We start from the raw sequence: 19170 nt of genomic DNA on the forward strand, positions 1-19170 counted from the left end.
CAACTCCAAGATCAGCTTGGATCACCTCACAAGTACAAATCCTTGTGGAATCACAAAATACGAGACGAAGAGAACTTTGTGATTACTTTATCTTGCTTATGGAGCCTAAGTGAGCAATCAAACAAGATCAGGATACACGAACTATCAGAGATAGTCGGACCTGGCTTCACGAATAGATGAAGTCTTTTAAGTCGCTAAACCCTAGAGATGGTTTGTAGGACACACAAGAGTTGTGTCGGAGATTTAAATATCCCATATGCTAGAGTTCTCCCTTATATAGACTTTCAAAGAATGGGTTGCTTAAGGTTTAAGTTAAAATAGATTTGGAACCAAGCAAACAATATCCAACGTTAGATGAATCTTTGAAATCTAACTTATATAAACAAGATATGCACTCTGGTTAGGTTGAGCCGTAAACGAACCGTGTACAAAGACAACGTTCATGAATGGTTAGACAAAACAAGCCAATTGAACTATAAGCTTAATCATTTTCATAAACACTCAAAACTTTTATTTTGAGTCACAATCATGTGATCAAATATGTCTATAGTGAGAAATGTTAATTATCTCACAGAAATATTTTCATTGCCTTCGAAAGCATTCGACATGGTAAGTAGGTGTACTAGGTACATCTACTGAACCTGTTTGTGGACATTTATGCTATGGTACATGTACCGGTATGTATACCCTTAAGACATAACCGAGTTCTGGAGTTCACAAAACCTTTTTGGCATGCCAGTTTGGATACAAAACCAGTTCTGAGACCGACAATTCTTTTAGGTGTGCATACGGGTATGCGTACCGATCCGGATTCACAAGTTCACAGACTTTTTAAGATATGCATACCACAAAGTTGTTGTCGACATACATATAGATACTCCGATAGGTGTACTAAGTACATGTGCTACGGCTCCATGCTTATAATAGTTTTCCCAGTTTGTAAGACTAGTATGCATACTGTCTTGTATCCGAATTTACAGCAGTTTTATATTTCTCTCTAAATCAATACGAAACATTCCTAAATAACACCAATGATACATATCACCTTTCCAGGCTATTTTCGAAGGATAATTATTGAATCATGATTTTGATTATGAACAATAAATTGTTCTTAACCGAAATTCATCAAGCATGAACAAATTTTCGTTGAGCTTAGTCATTATATTTCGAGAACGATATTACCAAGATAAACTTGACTCAAAATTCTTATTATGTGTGCATAGTCTAATTAGTCGCGCGACATAATCTCATAGATAGAAAGGTCAATATATATAACTTGAGAAATAAGTGGTTCAGTTTTCACTTACCTTTTGCTGAAGAAGTTCTCCAAAATCTTCGGTTGATCTCGCTTTCAGATGGTAGAAAGCAATGATGAATGTCGTGCTGTCCATTTGTCAACTAGACTTCTATCCTAATCCTAGACTTGAATAATTGTATACTAGATTTCAAGATATAATTTTGATCATCTAAATTTGAAAACAAACTTGATATATCAACACTTGTGAGTTCGAACGAGCAATGCTCTAACAAATACCCTAAATTATGTAATATTAGCTTGTAGAAACAGTGCACCATGGAAAAAGTAGTGGGTACTGTATGGACTCTTAGGAAGGACTTATTGAAGTTGATCTTTTGTGTTGTGATTTGGGGGTCTTGGAGGGAATGAAACGCAAGAAGTCATGGTAAGAGACCAAAGTCGAAGGAGGAGATTAAGATGTTGGTTAAATAAATTGTGCATCTTTGGACTTTCATATATGAAGACTTCTAGTACGTAATCTCCAAATCAGGTGTTATTTCAATTGGAAGCAATCTTAGGGGTGTAGTCTTTTGGCTTTCTTTATTTTCTATGGCTTTCCTTTGATCTAGCTGTACATTGCAAATATTTTTTTCTCTTCTCATTTTATCCCTAACTTCTCTAAAAAAAAGTAAAGAAGGAATTTACAATCATCCCTCTCGAGCAATGCTTAAATATAAAGCAAAACAGTTTCGGTTGATCAACTAAATGAGGAAGGATCCCGTTACACTTTTATTATCACAATATCTCACACGTTGGACGTCATTTTTGTGAATAAAAACCAAACCGTAATGGATTGGGAGCTAATATTTTGAGGATATGTTCCTCTTACCAAGTTCTACATGCATATCAAATACAAGCACATTCTGAAATATAAAACTTCACAATCTATTGGTCTTAATTTCTACGGCCAGAAATCCATAAATTTTTAACGGCTCATTTTCAAAGTAGTAGATGATGGGGTTATACATCTTGAAATACGCTCATTTTCGATAGGAAAGTAGAGATATGTAATAGTGTTGGGAATCCGAAGTTACCGACCATGAGTCTAAAAGGCCCTTACTACTATTATGTGATTTCTGGTTCGGGGTTCATGACTTGACATCGGTGGAATGCTACCTCCATCTCCTTGTATGTTCGGACTAAACATACCAATAGTCACCGGATTCAAATGATCTACACGGGAGTAGTCAATAATCTTCTTAAGATCGATCTGTTTTGAAGTGAAACATATCTCCAAAATATAAACTTCAAATTCGTTACGGTTTCGTTTTAATTCTCAAAAATGATGTTTAACGCGTGAGATAGTGTGATAATGAAAGTGTGAGGGGATCCCTCATGACGTTGACAATTTCATATGAAATTTAGTATACTCCTCGTCAAAGCCATGCCCTAGAGAAGAACATGTATTTAAATACAAGGTGATGAAAGTGTTATACACATCTTTATTCTCCACTTCACTATCTACCTGCCTACGCCATAAACCTCATCTGTTGTGTTATTTTGTTACATTGGTGAAATTATTATTTTGATGCATTGGTGAATTAACAGAAAGGAATCCATTGAAGGTTATAATAAAGACAGTAAATACTTCTCTAGGAATCTGTTGTTTGTGTACGTATATGGTTGTATCCTTCCATACGGCAGTTGTGCTTTTCTTTTTCAGGTTGCCTAAGTCTCCAAGCAGGCCATTTGCTGACTGGTAATGTGCTTCTCACTGATCGGACGGTGCCGCTCAGAGGAAATACCTTGGTAGTCAAGAAAAGAATTGTTGCAAGCACGTCTTGCGGGGATAGCTCAGTTGGGAGAGCGTCAGACTGAAGATCTGAAGGTCGCGTGTTCGATCCACGCTCACCGCATTATTTTTTCAAGCCAGCTCCTGACGATTCATTGCAGCTGATCCGTGAGGGTCTCAAAAAGCGGAACTGGTTGAATTTATAAAAAGCGCAGGGAGAATGTATCACGGAGCTGGTTTGCCCGAGTGGTTAAGGGGGAAGACTTAAGATCTTCTGCACATAAGTGCGCATGGGTTCGAACCCCATAGCCAGCATTTTTGAAAAGTCACCTTTTCTTTTGATAGATTGTGTACATACAAGAAAAGAAAATGAAGGGGAGTGGACCGGTGAAATAGTCTCTTCCGATCCGGAAATTGTTTTGCAACCGATCTACTTGTCATGAGCTCTTCTTTCATGTTATTAGTATGTAGATTCTTTACGGCCTGTTTGACAACTAAAGATAGTAGTGTAAATAAGACAAGGTTCCTACTATACCATATAGACAACATAATGTTAGTTATTAAAGGAGCATTGTCACTATCATTATTTTGATTGTAAGGGCCAATAGCAAACCAGTAGCATAGACAATCATGAAGATTAAAGTTCATAAAAAAACTCAGATCTAGAAACAAAACAAAATAGGACAGGTAATCAAAGCATGCATAATAGACTCTTCCGCATCACCACAAAAGAGGGCAACAATTTAACTCAGTCTGCATTCGTTGTGCAGGAACATGAATCACATTTCCATGCAAACAATTGGACTCTAGAAGGGACTAAATACGATACCAATAAGTTTTATCCTAAAACACATATAAGCTGATTTAAATGAGAACGTAATATCAATCCGATGTCCAGAAATAAATGAACTGCCAAGGAGTATTAGAGCCACCACAAGTGTTGGATCGTTGGGGTAAAGCTCTATGTGAAGCGTCGACGTCCCAGAATTTCTTCTACTGTCCGTTTAACAATTGCTCAGCACTACTCTTACTCGACGATCATGATAGAGATGGAGGAGGAGGGAAAACATTACAACTAGAATGTCCACATTGTATTTGTTGAGAGTGCAAAGTTCCATGGCATGCAGGGATTATATGTGCAGAGGTTGAATGACGACGAGAGAGGAAGCTGCCAAGAAAAATAACTGGAAGAGATGTCCAAAGTGCAAGCTTTATATTGAAAAACTCAATGGATGCTCAATCATTACATGCAGGTGTAGACACGCATTTTGCCATACCTGTGGATCTTCTTCCGTGAAGGGATCCGAAGGTCATTCTTATTATGATTGTAATCCCACAATATAGTTTACAGATGAAAGCCTCCTATAGGTGGTACATGCCTACGATCAATAAAAGACATATCATGCCTGACACATTTAAACAGCGGAAGAGTCATTATTTGTCCTGTTGTGACTTACTTAAATCAGTTTCGACTCAGTTGAGTTTTCTGTAGGTCAAATCCCAATCAAGCTGTCTGCAGTAGCAAATTTTTTAATTGGAGTCTTGATTGATCAGACGGCTGATAGAACAACTTGGAAGGATTTATGCACGGTTTTTATGTACAGAATAGGATTGGAATAATATGATGAGGATAAAGGGTAGCTCATGCAGGAGGCATGAAACCGCCAATTGCCCATAAAGGAAATGATTTACTGACAACATTGACAAGCAAGGTTTTGGATGAGCAAGCAGACAACATTTATGGTGCTAAAGGCAAGCAGCATCGCAGACAACGTCTGATGAGCGACCCAAGGCTGCGTTTCCTTTTGGAAGGAGGCCCGCGAGTGAAATCCGAAACATGGCTTAAACGGGCGCAACTGACTATCCAGGAGTTACACAGAATCGCGGACGCCTGATTGAAGTGAAAAACTCCTTGCTCATGAAGGATTAGTGAAAACATCATCTAAGAGTCACTTAAAGGCCTCTTGTTGTGTAAAATTTATGATTATTTGTCACTCTCGCTACCGGATTTACTCTTTCAGTGCATTTTGTTTGTTTGACAAAACAATATGATCTTTATAAAAAAAGTAAGACCAAAAATGCTTTCATTGAGAGTTGAACTCAAGACCTCCCGCTTACTAAACGGGTGCTCTAACCAACTGAGCTATGCAAGCAGTTCCAAGTTCCAACTACTCTTTTATGAAAAATGTCACCGATTCAATTCCGATCTGGTCTGCAGTATAGACTGACCAATCAACATGCTCCAGCAAGCAAGGAGACAATAGTATAAGATGGGGTACTTGTACAGGTAGACTCAAACACAAAAATTCTGTAATTGGTCAAAATCTTTTTTTTTTTCTTTTTTCCGCGAACAAACGACGAATTCCCTGTAATCTCTCTTTCTAGAACTCCAAAAGGCTGCATCAAATCGAAACCAGGTAAACTCAATTATTAACTACTACTTACATAGATTCCTTTAACTAATCACATGTACATCAAACCGTAGTTCTTAGATTTCACTATGAACATTTTAATTTTTTTTTTAATCCCAATTTACTATGATTGATGTAGCATGACTACTTGATTCTATTGGATTATTATTGGTTAACAAGTAATTTCATGATCTGGGTTTGTTTTAGTTTTGAAATATATTTTGGTAAAATATCAAATTGGTAAAGTACAAGTGTTTCTGTTGAATTGGCATAATTTTCAAGTTTATTATCAATGATTGTTTCGATCCATGGTAGTGATTGGTTCACAATTACTAGTCATCTTCAATGAAAGTTTGTTTTGAATCATCGATTGAGTGAGTTTTCGACTTCTATAATGTGTTATTAGGATTCTAGTTTTTGTTGTGTGATGAGTTCAGAAATCACAAACCCTCATCATTCAAAGTGTTTGTAAAGTTGCTGTTGTCATGATCTCCATGAATTTGAACTTCTATTGGAGTACGGACAGGGCACTGATTGAGTGTCTACTTATAACAAACTATGATTGAACTAGGAAGAGTATTTTTTGTACTTTTTACTCCAATCTGATTCTGAATATGGATTTTGTTGGTGTGTTTTTTTGAAGGTGGAGGAAGGGACCTTGTTTAAGTGTTGCAGCAAACCATAGTTGAGCTAAACCTCTCTGTAATGTTCCTAGTGGACCTCGTGTTTAGTCCTCGGTGTTGGAAACTAACTTAATGGATGATAGTCTTTATGGGAATGTAAAGGTATTTAAGGATCACTTTGAAGTTTCAACACCAACTGCGGATCGTATTCAGAAGAAGAACTCATCCTCTCCTCCCATTTCGCAATCTAAGATTGATAACTCTCATTGGTCATCCTTCTTCTCTTATACTTATTGCGCTGTCTCAATTTTTATGCAGTTAGTTGGTTTAGGATGCTTTTATTCGCTGTTATTGGCTGACAAAGTACTTGTGAATTTTCAGGTCCCAGAGTCGTCCTAGTTCTAGAAGAAAGTTAATGAAAGCTGCATCTATGTTAAGATTGTTTAGTTTACCCGGTCTTCCGTGGGGAAGTGGTGGTCAGGAGAAGGTACAATAGCATTGTTGATCTCCTATAGAAATCGGTTACATTTCAGTGTTAATGTTGTGTTTATTCAAGTGATCTCTATGGTTTTTAGGTGGAACTAACTGCTGCACAAGTAGAATCTCTTCGAACTGAAATCGTTGATTTAGAAGAAAAAGAAGCCCACCTGAAAGCTCAGTAAGAATGCCTCCTTCTAGACTCGGTTGACTGTTTGTTTCTATGACTTTTTGTTTTGACCAGACATACCAGTATGAGGTTCATTTACAGTGGTTATCACTTTTGACCTATCTTATCCGTGGCTGCATAACTTAATTTTGACTTGGACTCGTATATCTTTCTCAGATTGGAACAAATTGATGAAATCTTGAGGTCTGCGCGCCTGGCTGGCTATTTGTATATTCGAACCGTAATGACTACTTCCCTTTTGCATACTAAATTGTTCTGCTACTTCAAAAATTCACCACCGTGTGCAAAATGCGAGCTGCACTGATGATTTTGCTTTTGTTGTTTTGGCAGAGATGGACAGCATTACCAGGAGAGCCACCTCCGCTAGATGATGCTGAGGTTGATGACTGGCTCCCTCGTTTTCTTGTTCTGCACGGTCCCTGTATCTTCTTCTATTTACGGTCTACAGGTAAGGGATAGTTAACTTTACCATATATGGATTTGCACTTCATCCATCTTTTAGCGCCATTTTGGCGTTTTGTGCTCCATTTTCTAATGGACATACTGCAAGTTCAATGCATGAGACTCATGCGGCTTCTTTTGCAGATTTTAGCCCACAAGATTCCACGCTACTGTCTGATATTATTGAAGTCGGTCCACTTCCAAGCTTCATAAGAGAAGAAGACGAGCGGACAAGATATCCATTTTATATGTTAACTCGTCAAGGACTACGTTTTGAGTGCTCCAGCCCATCCCAAATACAGGTATGCTTACATTATACCACTGATCTTCTTCTTTCAGTTATTCAACATTAACATCAAAATATACGACTAGGCCTGAAATTTTCAATGGGATGATACTGCAGGTGGATGCTTGGTTGACAGCACTACGGATCGATTGTAAATTGATGCCTGAAACAACGACACAACCCCAAGACTCGAGCAAGTCATAATGTTAATGCAGTTTCGCCAAGATGTAAATAGACTAAATAGATTCAAGTAGTGATAACTTACATTAAAAAGGTCCATTTTCTGGACTCCGTGTTTGTTTGCATCAGAATCGAGTCAGATGTCAGACCGATTGTATTTTAATTTTTGTCAGATCTGATTCACTATCTGACTCAGACCTAACCCGGCCCTGACTAGGATTTGTTTGGATCCGGTAACAAAATACCTCTTACTCATGGGACCAAGTCTCTGAATGACATATTTTTGAGTCATTTGAATCATATCTGACTCAAAATTCAGATTTAGAGTTTCAGTCAGATTTGTATGAGTTAGACCCAGAATACTCAAATCCAGCAAACATGGTGTGTAAGTACTCGTTTCTTGTGATCCACACCAAAATTCGGTTTACAACAAATTTCATACATACCCATTTAGTTAGCTTTGTATGCACGTATGGAACACTAAATGTGAAGTTTGTGAACAAATAGGATTTGCATGAATCTTATGCAATAATAAATACTTAGGTTCACCACAATCCACTACAAATGCAAATGCAAAATTAAAAGATACCCATTTTATTTTTAACAAACCAATAAGTTTTCAGTTAAAAAAATCTCCAAATTTAATTAAGATGTTCGAGGAAACTGTGTTGTTCCAGTGGCAAAGTCAAAGACCCTTGAGTCATCGTGGATTATATATTTCTCTCTTGCCCTGGAAATGATATGGGGTGTTCTTGAGTTTTTGAATTACCAAATAACAACAAAAATATTAGCATTAGATTTATAAGATTTCATTTCTTTTTAGATTTTGAATGTTTTTTTGTGTATAAATATGCCCGAAAGGATTAAAAAAGCTATATGGCAATTTCGACTACACTGTTATATACTTATATCGGCAATTTTAAAACGCTGGTTGTTTCCATTTTACCAAACACGGTAATTTCAAAACACTGTTAAGAGAAGAAACACACGATGCAAACACTGGTCGCTAAGTACAGTTGATGCCTGGGCTTGGACGTTCAAGCTCATGACAGGCCAAAATTGCCGAAAAACACCGCAAACTATAAACTGTTGCAAGCCCAACCCACTAAAATAGTGTTGCTTACAAGAACCCTCATTTGGGGCATACCCAAAAAATTTGGGGCCTAAGAGCGTCCACAATGGACGACTAAACCCAAATATAGTGTCCAGTGGATAGGCGCAGTGGGACGGACCATCGATCAAAATTTGATCAAAGACTAAAATCCAGACCAAATTTGGTCGGGGACCAAGACCAAATCCAAATATAGTCGGGCGTTTATATAGTCTACGCCCCATAACCAGGCGGACGTATAGTCCACATCCCACCCCAGGCGGACGTATAGTCCACGCCCCACACCAGGCGAACGTATAATGCACGCCCGTCTTTTTTTTTTTTATTTCTTTTGTGTGGGGCGGGTTTAATACCTCCGCCCCACTCTTTACAAACTTCAAATGCATGGGGCGGGCATAATACCTCCGCCCCACTTTTTTTTTTTTTTTTTTTTCTACACCGGGCGAACGTATACTCCCCGCCCCACACCAGGCGTTGGTATATTCTACGCCCCACACCAGGCGTTGGTATAATGTTCGTCTGACCAAATTTAGTTTTTCCACTGTAGGGTCACACACCAGATTAAACCCAAAATTTGGTCTTTTTTTTCCTCTTTGGTCTTTGGTTATACTCGCACCACTGCAGTTGCTCTAAAATAGGGTTGGAAATAGTGTTTCTATGATGCCCCTTATCTAGCATTTTTCATAATGGCAAAAATGTCATTATCAATTATAATTTTTAATTATTTTCAAAAAAAGTAATTAAAATTAAAATTTAATTTTTAACTTTTTTTTTTTTACGAAACTAAGTTCGGCTGACAAGTGATATGCCGAACCTAAGTTTTTTCAAAACATATGTAGGTTCGCCTGATAATATGTCAGCTGAATTTCAGCTTTGTGAAAATATACCTAGATTCGACAAACAAGTTTATCAGCCGAACTTGACTCTGCAATTGCAGAACTTAGGTTCAGCAGATTGGATAAACAAATAGGACATCCGAACTTACAAAATCGGCTGATAATTTGATTTCATTGTTAGCCAAACTTTGCTCTGTAAATGTCGTAAAAGAAATTCTTAGAAATAAAAATAATGGAAAAAAAATTTGGAAAAAAAATTAAAAAAAAAATTGTTATTATTATTTTTAATAATGGGAGACGCCACAGGGGGCTTTTATTGAAAACCAAACAAGGAAAGTTTTTACAAGGAAGGAGTTGGTAGCCTGGCAACAATCTGGGCACCAACACCCTTTTGAATGGTAATACCTAGTCTATGAAAAACACAACCCCCTATTTTGCAATTAGCATCTTGACTAGCGAGGCAATTCTTCAGTCTTCTCACAAGAGCAACAATGTCTTCACTTAACTCTCCAAAAGTTGAGAAGGCCAACGCACAGAACTCGTAACCATGTTCTAAACACTTATCCAAATATTTATTTCGTTCGAGAGTAATTGTTGCAGCTATGGCTCGACCTGGTGCGAAGGATGTGGTCTGAGCACTCGTGAAAGGTGAAGCACCAGTGACGTCAAAGCATACATCACGACCATTGATCTGATTGTAAACTAATGAATTTGTAGGCCTCATGGCGTGGGCCGTAGTAGACAAGAAACCCATTAGGAACTTCCTTGCCAACCGCGACACCGGCTTTATAACAAATATCCGCAAAGACATCAAGAAACATATCGTGCCGAAATTTGAGGCCGATCTCACTGGCACGGTGAATGGCGTAGTCACCATATATGTCTATAGGATGGCTGTAACACGGAAACAAACTATCTTCTGCGAACATTGGTATGCCTAGTCTGTAGCTAAGTCCCTAAACTGACGAGGCCTGACTGCTTGGTTTAATCCCTGAATAGGTATAGCTTTTAGGAAGTCCATAACATGTTCACCCCTGTTACATTGCCAAAGCATGGCCTCACGTGCAGAAAGGGGAAAGTTGGTGGGAAAATCTCTCTTAACTACATCAAAATATCGGGCTGCCAACGATTTCATGAATTGGGGGCAGCAGTATTGATGTTGAAGTTGGAGAGAGTGAGACCACACGCTTGAGTGTACATCTGCAGTGCATGTTGGTAACTTTGGCTAGAGTCATAAATTGTGATGCCTTGTAGAATAGTGCCCTGGAGTTGTTGTGTTTGTTCACACGAAGCTAGGTAACAGTACTTGGAAGTGTCCTCCATGGTGTATACTCCAAAACCCCCATCTTTAATGGGTAGGGTTGCCGAACGTGGCTGAGTTTTACCAAATCCAGCACCATCACCAACTATCATGTGCCTTAGATATTGGAGTAAGTGTGTGTCAAACAGTGTAGTGGATGACTGCAATGCAGAAGGGGAGGTTGCACGCAGAGTAAAGTATAATTTAGACACACCTGTGCGGTTGCGCAAAAGCAGCAACTTACTCTGTGGGTCTTGGAGCTTCTTGATAGAATTCATAATAAAAATTAATAATAATAGCAATAATAAAAATTAATTAATTAATCAAAGGTATTTAAGTAACTTAACCCTTCATTAGACACCCTTTATCACCACACACTAGTTAGGGTCATCGATATGCATGCTCCAAAATTTTCGGATATTGCCCCAAATGAGGGTTCCAAATTTGGTATGTAAGGTGAAAATTCGATTTTTATTTTCTTTTCTGTTAGACGCAGTGTTTAATAAATGAACTTACCCGATATAGTTATGGTTTTCGATGGTGCAAATATTGTATGCGCTAATAAGCCACTAAGAAATGGAATGATCATGAAGCTTTACAACCTCTTGCATTTGTATATAATATCTAATGCAACTCCCGTAAGATTTTTGTATGGTTTGCACATCTATGATTTCCAGAGTAAAAAAGAGAAATACAGTATAAAGACTGAGGTGTTTGGGGAAATTGAGCTCAATGATGTTGAGATCATTTTGGCACCTATATCTACTCTCGTCTTCAAAAACAAGATGTTAACATAAAAAGTTAGATCAAGATAATATATGCAAGAAAAAATAAAAAAGGTTTGAAGGAAAATATTGAATTGAGCCAAACACAAACACATATCGATTGAATCAGATTGGTCTCACCCAGATCAGTTCGACTTGTTTGAATAAGATGAATTCAATCCTATAGTTCATCCTCAATAAGTAAATCAAAATAATCATCATAGACTCATCCACGAGAGTTTTTGAGAAAATTGTTTTATTTCTGAGTATCATAAATAAATAGTCACCCAGTATAGAAAATATCAAACACAGACCTGAATTTGAAAAAGTTACTCAAATTAAAGAAACTACATGGAAACTTAAGTCCAACACTAAATGATTACATGAAGGAAATGGAAATACTTATTTCTTCATTAATCAGGCCACTGCTAGAAGGAGATTCAATATAATTAAACAATTGAATATTGGCAATGAACGGTGGAGGACAGAGACAGGCTGCAAGATCATGTTGTGGGTTTCTACAAGGAGTTATTTCCTAAGGAAGAAGTTATCGGGCCAGACTTGGAGGGTATTTCTTTTGATAACACAAATGAAGTTTAATCCACTATTCTTGAGGTTAACTTCATAAAAAGAGGTTTGCATGCAGTGCAAGAACTAGTAATGACAAGGCACCTAGGCCTGATGGTATCTTATTATGTTTTTCTCCAAATGTTAAAATTTATTAAAGGATGATGTTACGAATACTGCTGAGAGATTTTGTACTTCAGATTGTATTGATAATATACATAACCCTAGTTTTATCACTCTTGTGCCTAAGAATAATCATACTAAAACTATAAGAGATTGTAAGACCTATTTTCCTCCTAACTAGTGTCTATAAAATCATTGCAAAGGTCCTTGCTTCAAGACTGAAATTAATAATGTCCAAGTTAATCTCACCAGTGCAAAGTGCTTACGTTGAAGGCAGGCAGATTATTGATGGCATTTTAATAGCCAATGATCTTGTGGATTCAAGAATTAGAGCAAACAAACTGGGTATCATTTGCAAGATTGATCTTGAAAAAGCATTTGATAGAGTAAACTTGAAGTATCTTGAATCCTTATGATAAAAATGAGTTTCAGTTCTAAATTGTGCAAGTGGCTGAGGTTTAGTTATTCTGCTTCATCCTTCTTCGTTATCATTAATGGATCTCCTTTTGGGTTCTTCAAAAGTAGTATAGGTATTAGGCAAGGTTTTCCTATTTCTCTATTAATTTTCAATATTGGTATACAGGGTTTTTCCAGGTATTTTGACAGAGCAGCTCAGTTAAACTTATTCACGGGTTTTCCTATTTCTTCTACAAGCATTGTAGTAAATCATTTATATTATGCAGATGAGATTATTTTTTTCTTGATGATAACAAAGAAGAGTTATATAACTTATTCTCTGTGTTATAGTGTTTTGAACACATATCCGGTTTAAAAGTAAATACCTCTAAAATTAGACTTGTAGATATAGGGATATTCTAGATCCACTTCTTGGGCTGAGGAATTAGGTTGTGCAACAGATAAACTTCCTTTCAAGTATTTGGGGATGTCTCTTGGACCTAAATCTAATTCAAAATCTATATGGGATCCAGTTCCGGAAAATTTTGATTTCAGATTGTCTACTTTGAGACAAGGTACACTTTCAAAAGGAGTTAAGTTAGCTTTATTGAAATGCATCATATCTTCACTGCCTCTATACTACGTCTATTTAGTCAAAGCTCATATGTCTGTCATTAAGCAACTTGAAAATAGATAAGAGATTTTCTGTGGGAAGATGGAAATGGCTTTGAGATCTCGCATATCGTTAACTGGAAGTTGGTTCAAGCTTCTAAAGATAAAATTGGCCTGGCACTACAAGAAAGTGGGTCTATTGCCTCACTATGTTGCCACACATCTATAAATAATGTGGCAATAGGGAGGGGTTTTGCCTCTCGCCATAACAGGTGTGGCATTAAGTAAGAGTTTTTTCCACACATGTAAACAGATGAGGCAAAAGATATGTTTTTGCCTCATGTTATTCTTTGAAGACGCAATAGCTTAATTTCTAGCCACATAAACGTGGCAACAGGTTTAAATAATGTAAAATAGTAGGATAAAGACATTTATTAAATATTTTTTTCTTTTTTAAATAATTTTATCTATTAAATTATTAAAATAATAACAATAATATCCGGTTAATTAGAAAAGAAAAGGAATCACGTGATTTTTTTTTTCGTTTTTGGGAAAAATCCCTAGATACGTATTCTTGGTAATGTCGAACAACCAATATCTCATCTTTCTTCCCCTGTGCAATCTTTCTTTTCCTGTGCAACTTAACCTTAGAACTTGATTTTATTTTTTTCCCATATCCACAGATAAAATCATCTGATAGATTTTTCTTCCCCTGTGCAATCTTTTTTTCCCCATCTTCTCTAATAGTTCTCATGATAGATTTTTCTTGTGGGAATTCAGTTTTAGTTTCCATTTCAAAAAGCTCGTTGATAAATAATCGTTCATATCACTTTTTTAATAGTTCTCCTGATAGATTTTTCTGAAAATTTCACAAGAGAAAACCCCTAATTGATTCTATGAATGCCTTTTAGAGTTGTTGAGAGTTCATCTTCATCACAAATTACAGGTAATTACAAATTTTAATTCCCGAGGTTTTTGATTTTAGTTCTACCTGCAGGTTCCTTTGTGTATGTTTAGGGATTAGGTTTTGTTTAGGTTGTGTTGAGTTTTATTCTTGCTTCTTAGGTCTCCTTCCATGAAAAATGCAACCCATCATTCTGATCTCATTATAACTCTGAAACAACACACATTCAATCGCAACCATTCATCGATTTAAACAACATCAACAAGCTTTCTTGTTTCCTAACTTATTGACATCAATGTTGAGTTTCTCTCAATGTAAACTGAAATACAGCAGGAACCCATCTTATGATTGAATAATTCCCATCTTATGTGAAAGTAATTTCATAATCTGATAAGATAGTTGAATTTTTAAGAATTTTTGATGAGTTTAAGGTCTTTATCAAATTGGTAAACAGATTTTGGGATTTGCTAATTTTGCATTAGCTAGTTGTTTTGTCATTGTTAAGCTTTTTTGAGCTTAGATGGATAAAAGTTGGATGCAGAAGGGTAAATGCCACCCTGACTATAAACGTGGCTGCGATGAATTCATAAATTTTGCTTGGTCTCATCGTACTCCTGATTTAGGTGAGAGTATTTTTTGCCCCTATTTGAGATGCAATAATGTGAACTGCTTGGGTAGAGATGTGGTGCGAGAGTACATTCGAGAGAATGGAATAACATATAGTTACACTCGTTGGACAAAACATGGGGAACCTGAAGAGCTAGTTAATAATATTGAGTAAGAAGTCACAAATGTTATAGGTGGGGGTGATATGCATGGGATGTTACAAGATGCGTTCCCTGAATCAAGGTTTTTCGCTGGGGATGGTGAAGTTCCAGATCAAGCCAATACAAATGGATCAAGTCAGCATGATCGTGTTCCAGATGAGCCGAATGTAGAGGCCCAGAAATTTTATAAGTTGTTGAAAGATGCCGAAACACCGTTATTCCCTGGATGTACAACAACTTCGAAATTATCTTGTCTTGTGACGATGTTACACCATAAGTGTACTTATGGGTTGAGTAAGAAAGCTTTTGACGAGTATTGTACTTTATTAAGGTCCACGAAAGCTTTTCCAGAGAGAGGTATCCTAAGAGTTACTATGAAGCAAAAAAACAAATTCGAGATCTTGGTATGGAATGTATTAAAATAGATGCATACCCAAATGATTGTATGTTATATTGGAAGGATAATCGTGATAAGGAAAGGTGCGACGCATGTGGTGAATGTAGATGGATATCAGGTACATGTCAATCTGGAGAAGAAGTAGCAAGTGGAAAACAGAAAATCAAGAGAAAAGATGCCATGGTTTTAAGATGGTTTCCGTTAATACCACGACTTCAAAGGTATTATATGGACCCTAAAACCGCAGAGGATATGATATGGCACGATAAAGAGCGTTCCAAAGATGGTGTTTTAAGGCATCCGGCAGACTCGAAATGTTGGAAAACATTGGACGAAAAGCATCGTGTATTTGGTTCAGAACGTCGCAATGTTAGACTCGGGTTGGCAAGTGATGGGTTCAATCCTTTTGGTGTTATGGGTACTGGTCACAGTACATGGCCAGTCTTTGTTACTTCTTATAATTTGCCGCCAGAGAAGTGTATGAAGCAACCCAATTTTATCATGTGTCTGCTTATTCCCGGGCCTAAGGGTCCTGGTAATAATATTGATGTATACTTACAACCACTAATCGAAGAGCTAAAGGAATTTTGGGAAAAGGGAATTGAGACGTATGATACTTATTCTAAGCAGAACTTCCAAATGCGTGCAGCTCTCTTATGGAATATTAATGACTTTCCAGCATATGCCAACCTGTCAGGATGGAGTACTAAAGGATATCTATCTTGCCCATGTAGCCACAAAGATACAAGTTCAGTAAGATTGCGAAATGGGAGAAAAAACGTTTATTTAGGGCATAAGAGATTCTTACCTATTGGTCATCGGTTACGAAGCAACCTGAGCTCTTTTAATGGCAGCAAAGAACATGATACTGCACCAAAACCTTTAACCGGTGAGGATGTTCTTCGGCAGTACCATGATTATTCTTCAAATCACTTTTGGAAAGGAAGAACATGCTGTGTGCGGGGAGAAAAGAAGGCGAGATGACAATGAGTTGCCTTATAATTGGAAGAAGATAAGCATTTTCTTCGAACTACCTTACTGGAAAGATCTTCTCTTACGGCACAATATTGATGTTATGCATACCGAGAAGAACAACAACAAAAGTTGGATAGGGACACTGTTGAACATGGAGGGTAAGACAAAAGATAACTTGAACGCTCGGGAAGATTTGAAAGTATTGGGTATACGTGGACCACTTCACCCTGAAGCTTTGGGGAAAAACAAATTCTACCTTCCTCCATCAAAGTATACCATGTCTTTGGCGGAGAGGAGGAAAATTTGTCAATTCTTACGTGACGTAAAGGTTCCCGATAGTTATTCATCGAATATTTCGCGTCACGTTCAGGTACAAGAATGCAAGATTCCCGGGCTAAAGAGTCATGACTGGCATGTTCTCATGCAACAACTTTTTCCTGTTGTGGTGCGTGGTATCTTACACGATGACGTGACCAGAGTTTTAGTTGAGTTTTCTGATTTTTATACTCAAATATGCTCCAAGACATTGAGAATCGAAGATTTGGAGGCGCTTAAAAAGAAAATGTATCTCACTTTGTGCAAAATGGAGATGATATTCCCTCCTTCCTTTTTCGATATCATGACACACTTGCCTATTCATCTAGCAGAAGAAGCTATAGTTGCTGGACCTGTTCATTACCGGTGGATTATCCAATCGAACGGTTAGTACGTAATGTTAAATAATGAGTAGAATATTATTATAATGATGTTTTTTTATTGGTGTCTGAATTTTTCCTGTATTTATCAGGTACTTGTACACCTTGAAAAAGTTTGTGCGAAATAAAATTCAACCCGAGGGATCGATTGCACAAGGGTATCTTGCTGATGAATGCCTGACATTTTGCTCGAGATACTTGAGTTGCCTATCTTTGAAGAAGCAGGTCGTTCTTTAGGGAAACCAATTTTCCGAACTTTATCTGACAATGAGTGGGAGGAATCTCGAATGTATGTGTTGAGTAATTGTGATGAAATTCTTCCGTTCATCGAGTAAATCTACTTTTTGATGTTGAATAAAAATCATAATGAGTTGGTAGATGATTTAATGTATATATACTTACAGTAGAGTGAATCATTTATGAAGGAAACACAAGCAAACAATTCATGATAAATATGGAGGAAAATTCGTGAGAATGAGGTGGAGCATTGGCATGCCAGAATGTTTGCTAGTTGGTTCGAAAACCATGTAAGTGTTTGTATCTTATGAATTCAATTTGAGCCTTAGATTAGAAGAGCTTAACATAGTATGATCATGAAAACTATTATTAGATGTTGATTCAAAATATTTTGAACATACCCATTTTCTTTTTATTATTAGGTTTGTGAAATGATGCGAGATGGTGAAATAGTGAAAAAGGATATTGAAATCCTATCCTATGGGCCTAAAAATTAAGTTAGTTGTTATAAAGGGTATATTGTGAATGGGTTTAGGTTTCACACAACTGATCATGAGAAGAATAGAAAGACGCAGAACAGTGATGTTTGCGTTAATGTAGAGACTTCAAATAAAGAGAGTATTAAATCTATTGATTATTATGGTAGATTAGATGAAGTCGTGGCATTACAGTATCGCGAGGGGAACCAAGTTGTTTTATTCAATTGTCATTGGTGGGATATCACTGAGTCAAGAAAGAAGCAGCGAGATGCATTTGGGTTTACGTCGTTGAATTTCACCAGAACCATAGCCAAAAATCAACCATTTATGCTTGCAAAGCAAGCACATCAAGTTTTTTTTATCTTCAGGACAATAAGGATAAGAATCGTCGAATTGTACTTAAAATGCAGGCAAGGGATCACTACAGTTTGGGGACACCGGAAGTTGATCTCATCCAAGAACATTCATCCCACACAGATAATGTAACCAGTGCAGATGAAATTGGCCAAGACTTTGGGAGTTGGACCCGAAATAAAATTGAAGGGGAAGAGGTGATTAGAAGTACAACTGACGGTGATAAAGGCGATCTAAATAATGACAGTGATAGTGATCACATTGATTATTTTAGTGATTGTGAACGAGATGATCTCGCCTAACATAAAGTCAAAGTTACTACTGAATGCTACTGTTTTATTTGATGTTTTCCTGCTTTATTTTAGCTTGAATTACTTTCAATTCTCACTTAAATTTTATTTGCTTTCATTTATCCGATGAGGATCATTTAAAATTGATCAGACAAAATTTGTGATTAATGGTCCGGAACATACTCAATTTCATGAATATACTTTTAATTTTGTGATGGAAGTTAACTAGTTAAATGAATTAGAATCCCAACGTTGTGGAGTAAAAAGTTTCAATTTTCAAAATTTAAATGAATTAGTAGCCCTAAATTCTCCGAGAGATCATTCGAAAATTGTTCGAACGAGTTTTGTTAACTATGGTTATGGACATACTCATATGAAGTGGATGTATTTTTAGTGGAGTTACTTTCAATTTTCCAAATTTAAATGAATTAGTAGCCTAAAATTCTCCGAGAGATCATTCGAAAATAGTTCGGACGAGGTTTATACACTACGGTTATTGAGTCAATATTAATTGGATGTATTTTTATTTTTGTGATGAAAGTTAACTAGCTAGCTTTCAATTCTTCGATTAACTTTCAGTTTCCGATGAAGAAGATTTAAATTTCATTATTCGGATTCATAAGTAGAGTTACTTTCGATTTTCCAAATTCAAATGAATTAGTAGCCTAGACACAGCTGGAAATACATACATAAATTAGTCGCATCGAGTATAATCACTCATAATGA

General features: G+C 36.8%; 1 protein-coding gene and 3 non-coding genes across 4 annotated transcripts; 3 read left to right on the forward strand and 1 right to left on the reverse strand.

The window, feature by feature from the left end:
* Window positions 1-3080: 3080 nt before the first annotated feature.
* TRNAF-GAA lies at window positions 3081-3153 on the forward strand. The gene has a single exon. It is a non-coding gene; the product is annotated as a tRNA-Phe (tRNA).
* A 108-nt stretch (window positions 3154-3261) lies between these two features.
* Window positions 3262-3344, forward strand: TRNAL-UAA. The gene has a single exon. It is a non-coding gene; the product is annotated as a tRNA-Leu (tRNA).
* Window positions 3345-5108: 1764 nt separating this feature from the next.
* TRNAT-AGU lies at window positions 5109-5182 on the reverse strand. The gene has a single exon. It is a non-coding gene; the product is annotated as a tRNA-Thr (tRNA).
* A 155-nt stretch (window positions 5183-5337) lies between these two features.
* On the forward strand, window positions 5338-7825 carry LOC113340248. The gene is made up of 8 exons (XM_026585457.1): window positions 5338-5446; window positions 6084-6332; window positions 6445-6550; window positions 6639-6721; window positions 6887-6950; window positions 7061-7178; window positions 7316-7473; window positions 7575-7825. Exons 2-8 carry the CDS (start codon window positions 6196-6198, stop codon window positions 7659-7661), a joined length of 753 nt encoding a protein of 250 aa, XP_026441242.1. The 5' UTR covers window positions 5338-5446; window positions 6084-6195; the 3' UTR covers window positions 7662-7825.
* Window positions 7826-19170: the final 11345 nt, after the last annotated feature.

The sequence above is a fragment of the Papaver somniferum genome, unplaced genomic scaffold (genome assembly GCF_003573695.1).
Source record: "Papaver somniferum cultivar HN1 unplaced genomic scaffold, ASM357369v1 unplaced-scaffold_21, whole genome shotgun sequence".
Classification (NCBI taxonomy): domain Eukaryota; kingdom Viridiplantae; phylum Streptophyta; class Magnoliopsida; order Ranunculales; family Papaveraceae; genus Papaver; species Papaver somniferum.

Coding starts and splice junctions, on each gene's coding strand:
- LOC113340248 (XM_026585457.1), top strand. CDS start 6,196: ATGGATGATAGTCTTTATGGGAATGTAAAGGTATTTAAGGATCACTTT. Junction 6,551..6,638: donor GAAGTGGTGGTCAGGAGAAG/GTACAATAGCAT, acceptor TATGGTTTTTAG/GTGGAACTAACTGCTGCACA. Junction 6,951..7,060: donor GCTATTTGTATATTCGAACC/GTAATGACTACT, acceptor TTGTTTTGGCAG/AGATGGACAGCATTACCAGG.